General features: G+C 41.9%; 1 protein-coding gene across 1 annotated transcript; it reads left to right on the top strand.

The window, feature by feature from the left end:
* The first annotated feature begins 2146 nt into the window (after positions 1–2146).
* Positions 2147–13719, top strand: Triml2 (tripartite motif family like 2). Its single transcript, XM_031342853.1, has 7 exons — positions 2147–2335; positions 2671–2763; positions 4378–4572; positions 6582–6722; positions 10240–10262; positions 10439–10539; positions 13172–13719. The coding sequence occupies exons 1-7, from the start codon at positions 2147–2149 to the stop codon at positions 13717–13719; spliced, it is 1290 nt and encodes a 429-aa protein (XP_031198713.1).
* Positions 13720–19299: the final 5580 nt, after the last annotated feature.

Below are 19299 nucleotides of genomic sequence, written 5' to 3' on the forward strand. Positions count from 1 at the left end.
CAAGAGCTCAGGCCAGCATGCTGGGGTCTAGACTCATACACCGCGCAGGGAATAGAGGAGTCCGACCCCGGCCTGGGGTTTTACAAGGCTTATAAAGGCAGAAACCACAAACTGGGGGGAGAGGAAATGGAGTAAATTCCAAACCATAGATTCATCACCTAGCAAAGAGTCATGTATAGGTTTTTCCAGGCAACCTCCTAAGCCATTGTCACACTCCAGCCAGGGCGTTGTGACATTCCACAGAGGGCGTTAGAGCACCCTGTGGTCATTCCAGGAAAGGCATTCTGTGGTTATCCCAGGACAGGAAAGGTGTTTTTTCAAGTTCCTGGAACAGTCACTCAGCCTAAGGGCGTGAAGTTCATGTCAGCCAAAGATTTCTCTGATCTATAGGAGCATGCTTGACTCCATTTTGGGACTTAGTTAAAAATTTTTATTCTACAATCCTATCTAAAAACAAAAAAAAGATTTCTAGGTATAATTTTTTTTTTTTTAAAGAAATCTATGTATATTTTTTAGTTGTTTGAAACAGGGTGGCCCTCAAACTCTGCCTCTGCTTCCAGGGTGCTGGGATTCAAAGTATGCAGCATTTCACTTTGCAATATTTATTTTACTCTTAATTAGGTGGCTTAGGGGGAGGGTAGCCGTGTAGGTACCCAAGGAAGCCAGAAATTCTGGATCCCCCAAAGCTGGAGTTACTACTGGCTTTTGTGAACTCCAGTTCTCTATAAGAGCAGTACACACTCTTAACCTCCGAATCATCTCTCTTGACCAATGATATATTGTTTAAAAATATACATACCAAAATATTATACTTAAATATTATAAGAAATATATTGTGTCTTAAACATTAATTCAAAAAGTAAAAGGATCACCAGGTGTGGTTGTTGGGTCTTACCTAAAAATCCCATCTCAAGAGCGGCTGAAGGAAGAGAGATTAGTACACTGCGGGTTCAAGGTTAGCCAAAACTGCATAGGGAGGAAGACTCCATCTCAAGAACAAAACAAAAGACAAAAGCAGAGAAAACAAAAACAAAATGGCTGGGGTTGGACCTCTGTTGATAAACTGTATGCAGTCGTAAAGCTCTGGATTTGATCCCAGCACCATAAAAACCAGGCCTTGTGTCATTTGTCTGTAATCCAAGTACATCACTGGGAATGTGAAGTAAGGGGGATCAAGAGTGTGTGTTTTGGGACATGTCATTGTCAGAAGAGTTGGTCTGCAAAGGACTATGGGAACAAATGTATATAAGGGATTGTCTGAGATTGGGACCCAGTGTTCTGATGTCATTCAGCCATGCTAGGTTAGATAAGGGAACTGATAGCAAGCCAGTTTGGTTTTTGTTTCTGTCTAAGTAAAAAGTCCTTCACAAATGCCCAAGGGCCAATCTGACCTCAGTAGTCCCTCCCTCACCGAGATCACCTACCCAACCCAGGTGATTCTAGATTATGACAAATTTAATTACTGCAGTTACTATGGTGTGTGTGTGTGTGTGTGTGTGTATGTGTGTGAGTGTGTGTGTAATATCTCTTTTATGATGAGTTCTAGGGTCAGGCAAGTTGTGATACCATTGTTGGAAAATCTACAGAGACCCACTCTCAGGCCAGGTAGACCTGTACAATCCTGAACACCAATGCCTCCTTACACTGGTACTAGGTACCTCTCCTTTAGGAGGCATTGAGAGAACCACAATCAGTCTGTCTGTCTCTGCCTGCCCCCTCCCCCCACGCTCCGTGCCAGCAAAATGAGTATTGTGTATGCATATAGTCTACACTGACTATGTGACTTGGCTTCAGTTGAGAGCTTATGTTCTTCTCCATGGTATTCACATTTTGCCTTCTGTTGACTTATAGAGAAATGTGCCCCTCCACTGTTGCTTACAGTTAATCTTTAAAGCTGTTGCTGAATTATCAGAAGACTTAAACCTGTCCAGCCAGGAATACTGCCATAACTCTGTCTCCTTCCTCACTCAACCCAGGACTACTGAAAAGCTAGTTGGATTCTGCTGCGCTGTAGCTCCTGAGGGTACCATGTGGTCCTGCTTCAGATCACAATAAGGCATCTGCTTATCTCCTCCTGTTCATCGGCTGGGAAGAAGTCCACTTCAGAAACAAGCCGTCTAGTCTACATAGGTTGTCACTGACCAGAATGTCCCAAGTGCCTAATCCCCAGTTACCTTGCTGCATCACAGAGGAGCCATACTGTGGGACACACCCAGAGCCATCACAGCTCTTCAGTGAGAATGACAAAGTCCTCGTGTCCAGCAAATGTTTCCAGTCTCAAGAGCACAAGCAGCATTCAGCATATGGTACCCAAGAAGCTACTGAGTACTATAGGGTAAGCTTTAAAGAAAAGCCAAAGGAGTCTGGCCAACGTCTGCATGATTGGTTGATGATACAGATATAGTGGTTCTCCAGAAATGATCCCTGGGTGTTAAGAAATACCATAAGCCAGGTGGTAGCAGCAAAGATCTTTAATCCCAGCACTCTGGAGACAGAGGCACGTGAATCTCCCAAGTTTGAGGCCAACCTGGTCTACAGATCAAGCTCTGGGACAACCAAGGCTGGTTTCACAGAGAAACTCTGTTTGTGGTAGGGGGTAGGATTGGGGAATCCTTCTATTCTCACTCAATGAACTTACCTGCAATCCCATGATCTGTCTGTCTATACAAGTTGTTCCAGGAAACCCTGGTTACACTGAGGGAGAAGCTTGAAGCAGCTAAGATCTTACTGGCAGAAGAGCGAGAGAAAATGGTGACGACTCAGGTAATGGTTTATCCTGATGCTGGGGATGGGGAACCTGCTGTTAAGATAGCAAAGCAGGAGAAAGTATTTCAAGGGAAAGAAGCTAATTACTTTTGAGATTTGTTTTTATCCTTATCCTATTTAAAGGTTTGTTTTAAGGTTTATTTACAAATAGGTGTGAGCACATATGTTTGGTGCCAAAGGAGAATAGCAGTGAGATTTAGATCCCCTGGAGCTGGAGTGATGGGCCTTGTGAGCAACTTAATAAAGGTGAGGAGATGTCTGGTCCTCTACAAGGACAGCAAATGATGCTCTTTAATCACGGAACCAGCTTTCTACCCCGGAAGGTTAATTTCTTGATAAGGAACTCTTCAGAAGTGAAAAGAAAGAAATTTAATTTTAAAATTGACCAAAGAAACGAGTTTGCAGACAAAGAAAAGTGTAAATATCTTTTTTACATGTTAGAAATAAATCTTCCTATTTTCTTTTTCAGTTTAATTTTTTTGTTTTGATATGATTTAAACAAAACAAGGGGCTGGTGAGATGGCTCAGCGGGTCAGAGCACTGACTGCTCTTCCAAAGGTCCTGAGTTCGGATCCCAGCAACCACATGGTGGCTCACAACCACCCGTAATGAGATCTGACGCCCTCTTCTGGTGCATCTGAAGACAGCTACAGTGAATTATGCTGGAGCGAGCAGGGCCGGCAGAGCTCCTGAATTCAGTTCCCAGCAGCCACACACATGATGGCTCACGGCCATCTGTACAGCTACAGTGTACTCATACACATAAAATAAATCTTTAAAAAACAAAACAAAACAAAACAAAATAGCAGTGACACACTCCTGTAGCTCCCAAAGTGGGGAACGTAAAGCTTGAATTTACATAAGGATTTCCAGGCTAGCCTGGGATAAATTGGCAAGACATGTCTCAAAAGGACAGCTCTCCAAAAAAACAAAACAATCACACATACATGTACACACATTAGATGGCCTTGAATAGAGACAGACGATGTGCCTCACTTGGTAGACTGCTTGCTAGCATGCTTTGAAAGCCCAGAGTATGATCCCCAGCAAAACCAGGCATGGTGGGAATATGTGCAATCCCATTCCTAGAGAGGGGGAGGCAGGATGGTCCGAAAGATGTTGTTCACCATCATCCTCAGTTACAACCAAGTTCGAGGCCAGACTTCATCCCACAAAGAAGACAATGTGTTTGTTTAGGACTCTGCTCATGTAAGAGAAAGCACCTGTTGTTTTTAGCCATAGATTGTAGTTTCCTTAGCTTATTTGTTTTTTGACACCCAGCTTTCAAGTAGCTCACACTGATCTCAAAATACATCATTCCCCAGCCTCAGCCCCAGTTCCCCCCCTAAGACTACAGCATCACACCTGGGCTGCTTCCTCAGTTTTATAGAGTCAGTGGACGTTCCCCCATCTACAAAGTTGAGTGTATGATTATGTTGCTATCTTGGTGAATCTTCACTGGATTCCCTTTCTCCTTCAGAGTTATGGCTTTTCTTTCCTCCCTCGGGTTTCATGTCTCCCTGTGGTTGTGCTGTTGTTAGACAGAAGTGCACAGCTGTTGTCAGTGTATCCTGTTTAACCTGAAATCTGTAACCTCCGCATCTGAGGAAGGAAGAAGAGCAGAGGTTGAAAGAGATGATCGAGGCCGAGTATAAGATGCAATTCCAGTTACTGACTGAAGAGAAGGAGCTGCAGTTTCCAAGACTGCCCGCCTGCAAAGCTGACCTGAACTTAAATGGACCTCAGCAGGACCAGTTGATGAAGTGTGGCACTGAGCTCATGCAGAAGTCCCAAGAAATGCTACAGGTGAGAGGATATTCTGGATGGAGAATAGCTAAGCAGTGTATCCATTCCCAAATAAATTATCCAGTGACACAGAACAGTGGGGGGACACTTTAATGCCCAACACTTGAGAGGCAGAGGCAGGTGACTCTGTGAGTTTGAGGCCAACCTGGTCTGCAGAGTGAGTTCCAGGACAGCCAGGGCTGCACAGAGAAACCCTGTCTTGAAAAAGAAAAAAAAAAGTATCCAGTGACAACTATAGAGTGTACAAGTGTACTTACCTGCAGTTCTTTCATAAGATTCTGTTCAAACACACATATAAATAGAGAAGCATGGAAGGAAAGAGGCCCATACATTTATTTATATATATTCATTATCTCATATTATGTTGTTAATATACTTGCAACCATGGTAAGACACATGGCTAAGACAGCATTAAAATTGGTTCCGTCCAGAGCCACATTGAGAGAATTAGCATCAGCAGACTCGTGGGGATATTATTGATGGTCTAGTAGTTACTAGCTTTTAGGTAGCTTTGGGGCCATGTGGCTCAGTGTCTAACCTAGTTTCTTTAGCTGTGAAATGGAAGTAACAATGGCCTCTAGTTCATAACATTGCTGTGAGGTTTGACTGAGATAATCTACAGAGAGCCCCTAGACAGTGCCTTGTACATTTTCAGCAGTCCACAAATAGCAGGCACCGTTATTACAGTTGAGATCTTTAATAGCATCTGGAGATTAAATGTAACCTATAGCCTTCTATAAGAGGCTTGCTGAATGGGCTGCAGCTGTACTGAGCCATGCTGCTTGTCATGAGGGCTAGCTAGCATGACTGTGTGTCAATGAGGACTTCTCCAACACAGAAATAATTTTCCAAATGAGAAAAAAAAAGCTCTAGTATTGGGGTGTTTTTTTTTCTAATTAATACAACCATGATCGGGTAGAATACATTTAGAAAGATAGAAAGGAAAAGCATTATCAGTAGCCTCATTATTTAAGCATCTCTGCTAATTATTGATTAAAGTATCAATTTTAAAGTTTGTTTTTAAGTAGCCATGCATGCTGCTACATGCCTGTAATTCTAGCACCCTGAAGGCAAAAGTAGGTTGATCTCTGAGTTCAAGGCCAGTCTGTACTACATAGTGAGTTACAGAACAGCCAGAACTATGCAAAGAGATGCTGTCTTAAAAAAAAAAAAACAAAACAAAAACAAAAAAGTGTTTTTGAGATAGTCTCACTATTTTAGCTCCACCTGGCCTGAAACTTACTTTGTAGACAGGTTGGCCTTGAACTGACTCTGCCTCTGTCCCTAAGTTATAATTTTAATAAACATTCAAGTTCTGAATAAAATGTCACACCAAAAAGAGTGTAGTGTGTTTTGGGTGTTGCGTTTGTCCATCTGAGTAAACAGATTTCATGGACAAATGCCTACTAAGCTTTGGCATATTAAACAATAATTATAAAATTGCATTTCTTCATTTATTTAGAAAGGAAATTTCCCTCTACAGTCTTGTCCAGCCTGAACTCATGATCTTCCTGTGTCTCTTCTTCACTTCTCAAGTGCCAGCATTACAAGTTGATGCTGGATCACACCCAGCCTCAGGTTTCTATTGAAAGGCACCCTGTGTCACACTGAAGCATGGCTTTTCCTGATTATGTCTTTCCCTAAAGACATTCAGGAATTCATATTTCCTGGTCAAGGATGAATGAGTAAATAAAAAGGCATAGTGGTGCATGCCTTTAATCCCAACACTTGAGAGGCTGAGACAAGCAGATCTCTGAGTTCAAGGCCATCCTGGTTTATAGAGTGAGTTTCAGGACAGCCATGGCTACACAGAGAAACCTTGTCGCAAACAAAACCAGCCAACCAACCAACCAAATATGTACATATTTAGGGCTGGAGAGATGGCTCTGACTACAACTCCAGGGTATTTGCCACCCTCACAGACATACATACAGGCAAAACACCAATGCTCATTTAAAAAAAAAAATAAGTAGAAATTGCTGAAAGTTAATGAGGAGATGAATCTGCAGAGACTCAGGCACCTGGGGAGAGAGAGCATGGACAAACTGAAGGCGAGTGAAGTCCGGCTTCGTGAGCACCTGTGCAGCCTCCAAGAGATCATCACAGACCTAGAGAAGAACTGTGGAGAACCTGCCCTGGCACTGCTCCAGGTAAGCCTGGGGAAAACCATTCCCCAGCAGCATTTGGAAACTGCAGAGTGGACAGACTCATGAAGGGTCACTTCCAGAGTGCCAGGTCCTGTGATCGTCTACCTGATGTGAAAGCTAGGCAGCCATTGTCCTCTGCTAAAAGTGTTGTGAAGACTGGTGATGGGTCTGTGAATCAGTACAGAAATAGGGAGAACACTGAGCTTCCTCAATGCCCACTTTGGGCTTATGTCTGAAGGAAATGAAATTAATGTGCCAAAGAAACTTTTACAGTACTAGGAACAGGTAAATAAATGTCATATATGTAACTCATGTATGGGATACTCTTCAACCATAAAAAGACAAAGATATAATTTATAATTATAATTATATATAATTATATAATATATTAAATAATATGTAATTATGTATGATATATATCAAATGATATATAATTATATATCATATATTATAATTTAGATGGAATTTGGGATCCTTATGTTAAGCATAATAAGCCAAGCATAGAAAGAAAAGTATAAGATTTGCATTCATATGTGGATCTTAAATAGATGTCATAGAAGTTGACAGACTGATGATTAGCAAAGCCTGGGGGAAAACTGAAAAGAGTGATGGCAAGGGAGGTTGACTGGTCCACATGGAGTTAGTGATGGCAAGGGAGGTTCACTGGTCCACATGGAGTTAGTGATGGCAAGGGAGGTTGACTGGTCCACGTGGAGTTAGTTACAAGTGGAAGCATAGATGCCTGATCAATGATAGGAGAGATAGGTTCTGGTGTTTTACTGTGGATGGACATGACAGTGTGATAGTGGTAATACACTGCATTTCTTCTTATTAAAAATGAGTCCTTTAATGCTGTGGACCTCTATGAGTTCAAGCCATTTCTGATCTACATAGCCAGTTTCAGTCCAGCAAAGCTACATAGTAAGACCTTGTCTCATTTTAAGAGACAGTTCTGCATGATATGATTTAATCATGGTGAAGGCCCTCAAACTTTTACCAGATCTGCCCCTTCCCACCCAGCTTCCTTCCTTCCTCCCTCCCTCCCACTTTCTTTCTTTCTTTCTTTCTTCCTCCATTCTTCTCTCTCTCTCTCTCTCTCTTTCTCTCTCTCCTCTCTCTCTCTCTTTCTCTCTCTCTTCTCTCTCTCTCTCTCTCTTATCCCTCATGACCAGTTTCTGCTGCTCAAATATTCTTGGATGTGTGCTCCTCCTTTAGAGAGCAGTTACCTTACCGGGGCCTACAGTCTTAAAGAGAGCTGCCTCTCCATCACCCAGCAGCTAGCAGTTTATAATAATCCCATGACTTGGGGTTGTCTGCCCAACTGACCTCTTCATTCTAGGCCTTAGTCTGACTTGAGTTCACACGCGTCCATGTATGCTGTCACAACTGCTGTGAGTTCATCCTTGCAACTGGACTGATGTGTCCAGAAGACAATATTTCCCTGTAGGCATCCACAGCCTCTGGATCTTACACTTTTTCTCCTCTTCCAAATGATCCCTGGGCTCTGTGTGTGTGTGTGTGTGTGTGTGTGTGTGTGTGTGTGTGTGTGTGTGCGCGCGCGCGCTCACGCGTGCATGCACGCGTGCTCATGATGTTCTCTCTAGGTATCTTTCTAAATGTTAAAAATATAGGACTTAGATCAATTTTACCATAAGACAGATATTTGAAGAGCTTAGACAAGTTTGCTCTGATTGAAGCAGAGGTGAATCTCACACAATGCATCATGATTCCCACAGTGCTTCCTGGCGGTTGTAGAGCTGTTTCATAAAGTGATTTATCACCTAAAAGCAATTATCTCAGTACATTTGAAAGCCAGACATAGTGACTCAAGTTTGTGATACCAGTACTTGGGAGGTTGAGGCAGAGGAATTACTGTGAGTTACAGGCTAGCCAGAGCTAAAGTGTGATACCTTGTCTCTAAAACAATAAAGCAAAACAGTTAAGCTTGAATTGATATGTGACTCTCTAGGGAAATTGGTTCAAGAGTTTTATACCCATCCAGTAGAATACTCTATGAGAAGAATAAAATGGGTCTCCAGGCACTGATATTGTCTTTAAAATAGCTCATTGAATGGGCAAGGAGTAATTAGCACAACTGCTTTTTGTTCAGATTTTAGAAAGAAATTGACTCATAAGTATGTATCTGCTTATCAACATTCACAGATGATAGCAAAAGACAAATCCTTCAAAAAATAATGAACTGGAACCTGAAAACAGGGGCTTGGGGGGAGGGAGGTTGTATACTGTCTGCTGTTGCCTGCATGTTCACATATGTTCCATACATTGAAATCACCTTCAGGGGCAGTGGTATTAGAGAGGGAACCTTTACGAGGTGACTGGCCAGCGGAGGGGCACGCTCCTAAGTAGATCAGTAACCTTATGAAACAGTTCTTTTCACCATGTGAGGTGTACGTGCCTCCCTAGGATCTGAACCTGTGAATTATCAGCTTCCAGTGTGTGATAAAGATTCCTGTTGTAACGAGCTATCTGGCTGGCGTGTTTTAGTACAGCCTGAACAATTAAGTTTTTAAAATGTTATATATTATCATCCATTGTCTTTTCAAAAAACTAGTTATTAAAAAGCAATAGTCAGTTAATGTCCTTTAAATCTGTTCTGTCCTACATACACTTATCTGGACAGTGTGCTCATTCATAGTATTTATGGTTTATTTTTTTTATTGGTAGTAGAGGTGATTGAGTTACTGGGCAAACACTGCTTTGCAGTAGACCTAACCCCAATTCATAATATTTTAAAAATTAAAAAGCATTTAAAAATGAAGGATAGGGGCTGGTGAGATGGCTCAGCGGGTAAGAGCACCGACTGCTCTTCAGAAGGTCATGAGTTCAAATCCCAGCAACCACATGGTGGCTCATAACCATCCATAATGAGTTCTGACGCCCTCTTCTGGTGCGTCTGAAGACAGCTACAGTGTACTTACATATAATAAATAAATAAATCTAAAAATAAAAAAAAAAATTTAAAAATGAAGGATAAAAACAACTCACTGAAAAACCTCTGTAGATAACCCCCGAGGAAATAGTTCAACTCTAGGACCCTAGCCTATTTCCAGACCACATGGGCAGGTGTGGCCCAATTGTACTCCTGCCTGACCTGGCTCCAGATGCCCTCTTGGCCTAGTGGCCCCCCATCTGCTCTGAGCACGTATTACTCCCCTAGCAACAGAAAAGGAATACAAGGCTGGGTGGTGGTGGCGCACGCCTTTAATCCCAGCATGTGGGAGGCAGAGGCAGTCGGATTTCTGAGTTCGAGGCCAGCCTGGTCTACAGAATGAGTTCCAGGACAGCCAGGGCTATACAGAGAAACCCTGTCTCAAAAAAAATAAAAAAAAAAATGGAAATATAGGAGTACCATTTCGGAGGAAACAGGGAGAGAAGAGGGTGAGAAAAAGCCTGTAGTTTCTCTCACACAGTGTTATATATACTTTTAGTGTCTTGGGCATGACTTACAAATGCTTTGGTTTAAATACTCAGTGGTAATCTTGTCTCTCTCCCCCCTTAGAATGCAGAGTGCTATTTAAAAAGGTGAGTTTCTACAAACAATTGAGTGAAAAATGGGATGGATATCTTGGACGCACGAGGGATGGGAATGCTGGGCAAAAGTAAGGTTCTATCTATGGATAAAAGCTAATTTGGGTGAGTATCTAGGAATGACACTGCCCTTTTTCTTTCCCTTTTTAATTTTTTTTTTCTTTTTTAAGGAGTGAAGCTATACTGCTTCAGAGCCTACAGCCAGCTCAGGTAACAGACCTGAGTTCCTGCCAGATAATAGGAATGAGCAATGTTCTACTGAAGTTTCAAAGTAAGTGGGCCTCAGCAAGAATACAGTGTACCCAAGTTATGTGTGAAAATCACACGGTCATCCCAGCGTCCACAAACGTCTACTCATGCGAATTTTCAAGCTGTCTAGACACTGTAGGTACTTTTATGGTATGACTGAACGACTAGCCTGTGTGTACTAAAGTGCCTGTTCTTCTACTGAGTGACAGCCCCTGCTCCATGTGGTATGGTTGTATTTTCAGTTTATATTTCCTCAAGCATATGAGTTCAAGTTACATTAGAGACTGTGTCTAGTAATTCCTTTATCTAGTGTCCCTTGCCATTAAACTTGTAATTTATTCTAAATAATGTCCAGTTGTTAGAAGGGAGTTTCTTTTATCTAATGTTCTTGGTGGGTTTTTTGTTTTTTGTTTTTTGGTTACCCACAGCACTTGTTTTCTATTTGTGAATGTGTGTTTTCTGGTTTGGTTTGGTTTGTTTGTTTGTTTGGTTGGTTGGTTTTTGGTTACCCACAGTACTTGTTTTCTATTTGTGAATGTGTGTTTTCTGGTTTGGTTTGGTTTGGTTTGGTTTGGTTTGTTTGTTTGTTTTTGATCAAGGGTTCTCTGTATAGCCCTGGCTGTTCTGGAACTGATATTGTAGGCCAGGCTAGCCACTAACTGAGAGATCAGTCCACCCACCTCTGCCTTCTGAGCACTGGGATTGCAGGTGTGTGCCACCATGCCAGAAATTTCCTTATCTTTTTCTTTTTTCTTTTCCCAAGATCTCTGTGTTCTTTGTGTATCTCTGACTGTCCTGGAACCTACTGTGTTGACCAGGCTAGCCTAGAACTCACTGAGATCTCCCTCCCAAGTGCTGTGATCAAAGATGTGAACCACTACTATGGAGCTAGAGTTTCTTTGTTCTTGAGATAGTATTTGCAGGGATGAAGCTGGGGATAAAAATGATGCCCCACCCCCTACCCTCCACCCCCAACTCCCTACCCTGAGGGAATTTTATACTGTTTTTACTAGTCTTCTGGAAGTATTAAGAACCTGTGAAAACTTGCAATTTAAGTTAAGCACTGTGACTCTAATAAGGTCGGGGCTGAAGTTAATTTAACTTACTGAAATCGAACTTAAAGAACCTTGTGCTGGCTACCTTTCTATTGCTGTAATAAAGCACCATGCATGACCAAGGCAACTTTTAGAAGAACAAAGTTATTTAGGACTTACAGTTCCAGGGGGTTAGAATTCATGATGGCTGGGCAGTGGGGCAAGCACAAGGAAGCTGGAACAGCAGCTGAGAGCTCACATCTACAATCACAAGTGTGGAGCAGAAAACACAGTGGGAATTGCAGGATGCTTTCAATACTTCACATCCCAGCCCCAGTGATACACCTCCTAATTCTTCCCCAAAAGTTCCTTCAACTGAGGCCCAAGTGTGCAAACATATGAGCCGGTGGGGACCATTCTCAAACCACCACTGTGATGGTTTGTTTGTGCTTGGGCCAGGAAATGGCACTGTTAGGAGGTGTGGCCTTGTTGAAGTAGGTGTGTCACTGTGGGCGTGGGCTTTAACACCCTCACCCTAGCTGCTTGGAAGTCAGACTTCCACTAGCAGCCTTCGGATGAAGATGTAGAACTCTCAGCCCTTCCTGCACCATGCCTGCCTGGATGCTGCCATGATCCCGCCCTGGTGATAATGGACTGAACCTCTGAACCTGTAAGCCTGCCCCAATTAAATGTTGTCCTTTAAAAAGACTTGCCTTGGTCAGGGTGTCTGCTCACAGCAGTAAAACTCTAACTAAGACAACCACAGACCTACTAGTGGTTATGATGTTAGAAATAAGAAATATTCTGAATCAGTCTAATGAAAGGGTTGTGGATACTACTAAGAAACCCAAATTGGAAAGGGGTCAGGTGGAAATTCCATTTGGGGTCTTCTATATTTCAAATTCCCATATGATTTCTAACTAGTGTTGGTATTTTATGTAAGAACTAGGTCATGATCATTCAGAAGGTATTTAAAACTGAGGCTAGGTGATGTCGTGGGGGTGGGGAATGCAACCAGTAAAAAAGGAGAGTGTGTCAGGAGCCTGGAGAAAAAAATCACCGTATTTGCTGGGAAAAGGGAAGGCAAGTACCACTTTCCCACAGTTATAAGGAATTACCTTGTATGTCATGATCTGCATGTGATGTTCAGGAGTTCCCTAGGGGTCCTCACCTCTCTGGTATGTTTCTGGAGGTCTCTTTAATGCTAAGGGATTGTATCACACTCAGCGAGCTGCTTTTTAAGATGTGACTGGCGTGGCAAAACCCCTCCATTGTGTTATTTTCTGCAAGGACCTGTGCTTGTCTTACAAACCATCTTTAGGGGATGCTACTTGGGTCTGAAGTGCCATCTGACTGTGTGGTTATTAGCACAATTTTACGGACCTAGGTTTTGAACAAACCTTATGCCCTTATGCTTTTACCATTTTTTTGTGATTTTCTTCCTCCCCACACAACAACCTGCTCCATTCTTCTACCAGCATCATTTTCCTCGCCTCTTTGGACTTCTCCTAAATTGCCTCTGCCGTGTGTCACTGGCTGCAAAGCTGCTCCGTGTTAGAAACCATAGCTCTGGCACAGTTATGCTGAACTCTAAGATTAATTAAGGTTCTCTTTGTGCAGGACGTATTACTTTGGACCCAGACACGGCTCACCCCTCCCTAGTCTTATCTGAAGACCTGAGAAGTGTGGGATGCGGAGAGACTTCGAAAACTGGGCCTGACACTCCAAGGAGATTTGACTTCGGCGCTTCCGTGTTGGGTGCAGAGAGCTTCACCTCGGGGAGGCATTATTGGGAGGTGGCTGTGGGGCAGGCAACCCACTGGCAGGTGGGCATATGTGACTGTACAGAGAGAAAGGATAGCATTTCCGGGGCTTCCGGAGATAAAGTCTTGCTCATGGGGTCCATGATGGGAGCTGATTGTACCCTCTGGGTCTTTCCCCCTTTAAGAAAGGTCTGCCAGAGAAAGCAAATGTACAAAGTTGGAGTCTTCCTAGACTGTGAATGTGGGCAAGTATCCTTCTACAATGTGACAGAACAATCCCTGATTTACAGTTTGTCTGACCTTACCATCCGAGGAGCTGTTAAACCAATATTTTCTCTTTGTATTCCAAACGGAGGCATGAGTTCAGGCTCTCTCACTGTCTGTCTCCCCCAGACTCATCCCTGAAATGCTGCCTGCCGATAGCTCTTCATCTTCCTGTATGTGGAACCCAAGATCAAGAGATACAAAAATGAGATCCAGACTTTGTGAAGACCACTTATGTCATTAATCCAATATAATCCAATAAATCCATTAGACTTAATGTGGCTTTCAGCATGTATTCAGTAGAAGGAGCTCTATTTAAGTTCAATGATAAAGGGACCATTTGATGGCTCAGGGGATCAAGGCACTAAGAGCCAAGGCTGACAGCCTGAGTTCAATTCCTGGACCTGACAATAGAGAAAAATAACAGACTTTCAAAAGTTTTTCCTCTGACATTTACATCCATAATGTGGCAAGTGGTTATTGTTCAACTAAAACAAAGTTCAATAGAAAACAAAGAAATAATGAAGGATCATAACATTGAATATAATATACCTATATATGCATGTATATGAGATGGTCAATATATATTATACATATATGTCACATACATGGTCAGTATATATAATACATGTATGTATATGATGTATATGATTGGAAAGTTAGAATATATGAATAGTCTTATTTCACAAGACCTAGAATTCAGACTGCAGATGTGTTTTGAAGAGCACTTGTGTGATTACATCTAGTCAGAAATGACAGCATGATGATGTGTGTAGGGGTGATCTCTTGTGTGCTGTGTGGAAGCACCACCTGCTAATTAAAAGTGGGTGGCCTATTAGCAAAAGGCAGGAAGTGGCAGGTGCAAGTTCCAGCAGAGAGATTGGAACTCTGGGAAAAAGAAAAGCTCAGGAGGATTCTGTACCTGAACTTAGGAAGTCAGAGTTCATAGGAAACGGAGGAGGGGTGACCAGCCATGTGGTAGATATAGAATCGTTTGAACTGGTTACAAGGTAGTCAGGGAAACAAGCCTAAGCTTATGAGCTACGTATTTATTCATAAGTAAATAAGCTTCCAAGTCATTCAGGAAGTGGGCACAGGTAGGAAAAGGCCCATGATGATGTGTGTCTCTCAATGCATTTTGAATTGATCCTGTTATGGCTCTTGCTACTAAGATGGAAGCATCCAGATATTGACCATGGGCATTAGGTCTTGTGTCAGTTATTCCACAAAGAGAAGGGTATTTATCTGAGTAATGAACTTTCAGAGAAAATGTGAATATTTATGGTTTTTTAGGTATTTTCTACTTTCTGACAAAGACTTCTTTTTTTTTTTTTTTTTTTTTTTTTTTTTTTTTTTTTTTTTAAATTGGGTATCTGTGTGGGAATATGTGTATGTTAGTGCCAGTGCCTGTAGAGATCAGAGGTATCTTCAACCTGGAGTTAGAGATGGTTGTTACTTGTAATTGTTGTTACTTTTACTCTCCTGATCTAATTGTTGCCTCCTAAGCTTACCGTCTCCATATCCTAACCTAGGCCTAGTCCTGGAAGCTTCTAGCTTCCATATAGTCTAATCTAGGCCTAGAATGTTTTCAGCCTCCGAGACTCACTGCTGAATAAGCTTACCCTTTCAAGCTGTTTTTGAACTCTGGCTGGTTTTACTTAGATGTTCTGGCTCAAATTCCTCTCCCAAGCTGACTGATTCAATCTGGTTTCTGTCTCCACCTCTCCTGAATTGCTCTGCTTGGCCTCATACTAACTTTGTCAATCTGTTCTAATCTTCTGGCTCCTTCTCATTCTCTAGCGCATTCTGTCTTTACCTGTGTCTAGCTTCTTTTCTCTTCTACCTGTCTCTGAAAACTCTCCCAGTAAAACAAAAACAAAACAAAACCTACCTCCCTTTTGCTTTTTCTCTCTGCACTGCCCCTTAAGTAGCCTCTCTTTCTACTCTCTTCTCCTGATTGCTGGGCAGATCCTATTCTGTCAGATCTTTCCCTGACTTATCACTCTGTCTGCCACTGAATTAAACATCACTTTCAAACATGGTACTTCCTTCTGCAAACTAACTTTACCTTTATTGTTTGAGGTTAAATATGGGTACTAAGGGCCTGTCTATATTCCAGCCAGAGGGATTAAAGGTATGTGCTGAGAGCTGAGTCACACCACAACTAGAAACTGTGTTTGTCAGTATAATATGATTTCGAGGTTTACAATGTGATCAAATCAGTTGCTGTGTGGGTGCTGGGAATCAATCTCTGGTCCTCTCGAAGCAGAACACTCTTAACCACTTGAACTGTCTCTCTATCCATTGAATTTATTTATTTATTATTTTGTTTCTGTCCTTTTTTCCTTCTTAAGTCTATTTATGTGTGCTCACTGGTGTGCCTAGGCTGTGACACTCTAATGTGGAAGTCAGAGAACAATTGTGGGAATCGGTTTCTCCCTCCCTGGTGCCAGTCGTAGAAGAAATCAAGCTGTCAGGATTACTGGCAAGCTCTTTAATCCATTAAGCCATCTTGATGGTCCCTCAAATGAAGTTTTTTTTTTTTTTTTTTTTTTTTTTTTTTTTTTAATTTTTAAAATTACCTTATGTGTGTGGGTGTTTTGCCTGCACGTATGTCTGGGCACCATTTGTGTCATTAGTGCCCATGGAGGCCAGAAGAGGGCCTCTAATCCCCTGGAACTGTAGTCACAGATTCTTGTGAGCTACCATGTGGGTGCCAGGTGTCAGACCTTAGTCCTCTGGAAGAGCAGCCTGTATACTCTTTAACTGGTGAGCCACCCCTCCCACCCTCCAAACCCCAAATTAAATATGCTCCTCCTCCTTCTCTTCCTCTTTTGGTTTTTCTTTTTCTTTTTCTTTTTAATTTATTTATTATAAATAAGTACACTGTAGCTGTCTTCAGACGCACCAGAAGAGGGCACCAGATCTCATTATGGGTGGTTGTGAGCCACCATGTGGTTGCTGGGATCTGAACTCAGGACCTTTGGAAGAGCAGTTGGTGTTTTTACCCACTGAGCCATCTCACCAGCCCTCTAGGTTTTTCATGACAATATCTCTCTGTGTAGGCCTGGCTCCTCCTGGAACTTATTCCGTGACCAGGCTAGCCTCAAACTCAGAGATTCACCTGCCTCTGCCTCCCGGGTACTGGGGTTAACAGCCTCGCCACCATCCGGATGAAATTTAATTTCTTAAACCTAGGAGCTATGGAGAAGGCAGACTGAGCAAAGTACTGTGCAGGTATGAGGGCCATCATCCATATGCACTTATAGCAGCACACATCTGTAACTCCAGCACTGCAATTGAGAGCACAGACAGATCCTGAGAACTGGTTAAACTGCCAGTCTGGCTGAGAGAGCAACAAGGCCTATTGCAAATACCTTGGAGCACCATAGCAGGAGACTGAAGCAGAAGTTACCCTGCACACCCCTACACGCACATCTATTAAGAGACCTGAAATGCTCAGGCTTTGAAATATCATTTCTGACAGCCTGTATCTGCTCTTGGCATTTGTTTGGTGGCCCAGTGGAGAATGCTTTAGCCACTAAGAAAACTAGTGTGCTTGCATAAGAACTTCTGTATGGATAGGGTTTAGCATACTTTACCTCTTTTATTAATTACTTTCACTACTAGTTGAGAAAAGATATGACATAACTCCAGGCTAACTACACATTATGGTCTTGATCTCTATCTGCAACTATACCCACTTGTCAGATTAAATAAGTAATTGTAGATAATTTATTATAGCTTTTGTTGTTACTCTGTACTACTACTACTTCTCCTTCTCCGTCTCCTCCTCCTCCTCCTCCTCTTCCTCCTTCTCTTCCTTCTTCTTCTTCTTTGGCACTCATTTGTAATATTCAAAAAAACAAAAACAAAAGCTCTCCAATTCTAACAAATTCACACCCTACAGGACATCTTTAAAACCTCCAAGCACAGGCTGTGATTCCTACAAATACCTTTCCCTGATTCCATCATTTTTGATAAATACCCACAAGAAATTTTGTTCCTAAGCTTTTTCTGAGCAGTAGGGTATGGGGATCTTCTGCAGAGTCTAGCTCCCAAGACTATTTTAACGTTTGAGCAACAAAGTATAACTCATCATCTACACAAGGGTTTCTCAGCCTTTAGGGGTTCCCTAAAATCATCAGCATATCAGAAATTCACAGTATTATTCATAACAGTAGCAAAATTACAGTTATAAAGTAGCAATGAAATAATTTTATGGTTAGGAGTCACCACAAACTGAGGAACTGTATTAAAGGGTCAAAGCATTAGGAAGGTTGAGAAGCATAAATCTATACAGATTATTTTCCTTCTCTGTTGTAATAAGCTGCTTTTTAATTTAATTTTTTTATTTTAATTACCTCCAAATTTCTTTAGCCTTTTATGGAATCCTAGTGTAGAGATGAGGGTTGGCAGGTTATGTCTTCAAAGATCTCCAAGAAAGCTCTGTATACAGAAGAGGGCTACTTTGTTGGACCCTGCTGTGGTTTATTTCTTCTTTTCAATATTCCAACTATCCCTTAGGTGAAACCTACCAAAATTGACTTAGAAAAGATAAGTGTATTTCCCTTTTTAACAGACTTCTCAAACTTACATCTTTATCCACTGTACAACACACACACACAAAGAGGAACCAGAACATGCTCTGGGAACTGATGGTTTATATCATACCCTCCTAAATTCAATCCAATGTATTTGTATTTTCGTGCCTACCAGTCTCGGTGATGGCTTTTGTATTGCTAGATCCTGGGATTTCAATTTTCACATTATTTGAACTTGGCAGTAGTCAAGTAGTCAATACTATTAATCCCTTGCTCTTTGGGAAATTCTCATTTTTCTCCCACTATTGTGGCTGCTGCTTCCTTTTCTCCAGACTGCCAGGCAACCAGTAATTACTTGATGCTCTATCCTCTGACCTCACTTACCAGGCAATTACTATGGTACTGGGGATTGAACTCGGTACTTCAAAGATGTTAGGGAAACTCTGCCAAGGAGTTATGTTCTCAACCCTTTGTCAAATACTTTGAGACAGGTTTTGCCTGATATCCCAGGCAGTCCTTGAACCTTAAAGCTTCTTGCCTCAACCTCGACGAGTGCTGAAATTATAGCCATGTGCCACCACACCTACCATTTCAACGGCCCCTTTGCATGTTTTGGTTTCTTGGTCTTCAATATCGGGGTTGAATTTAGAGACTTGGGTATGCTACATGCTCAAGGTACCGTCCCAGCTTCAATGGACCAAATCCACATGTCACCCATGTGCTCTGTGAATGAACTACATAACCAGCAAGGCTGGACTACTCCTTAGTCTTGTTTTTACATAGGCACACCTATATTCTTATGTAAATACATTTTGCATGCATTTTGTCCACCTACAATTTTGAAGTTCCTGTTTTCTATTGTTTGCAAATTTGGAAGTCAGAATCTAGGGCTTTTTATGCTTGATGCATAGGGCTGGAGAGATAGCTCAGTGGTTAAAGGCATGTACCACTCCTGCAGAGATTTAGGGTTATTTGCAGCATCCACAGGGTGACTCGCAACCATCTGTAACTCCAGCTCCCAGGTATCTAATGCCTTCTTCTGATCTCTGAGAGCACCAGGTGCAATATGGTATACATATATACATGCAGGGAAAACATTCATACAGATAAAATAAAAAATACATCTTAAAATTTTTAATTAAGGAGAGGTTTGCATAAGTCTAGATCAGCTCTTTCT

This window comes from Mastomys coucha, unplaced genomic scaffold (genome assembly GCF_008632895.1).
Source record: "Mastomys coucha isolate ucsf_1 unplaced genomic scaffold, UCSF_Mcou_1 pScaffold22, whole genome shotgun sequence".
Lineage (NCBI taxonomy): Eukaryota > Metazoa > Chordata > Mammalia > Rodentia > Muridae > Mastomys > Mastomys coucha.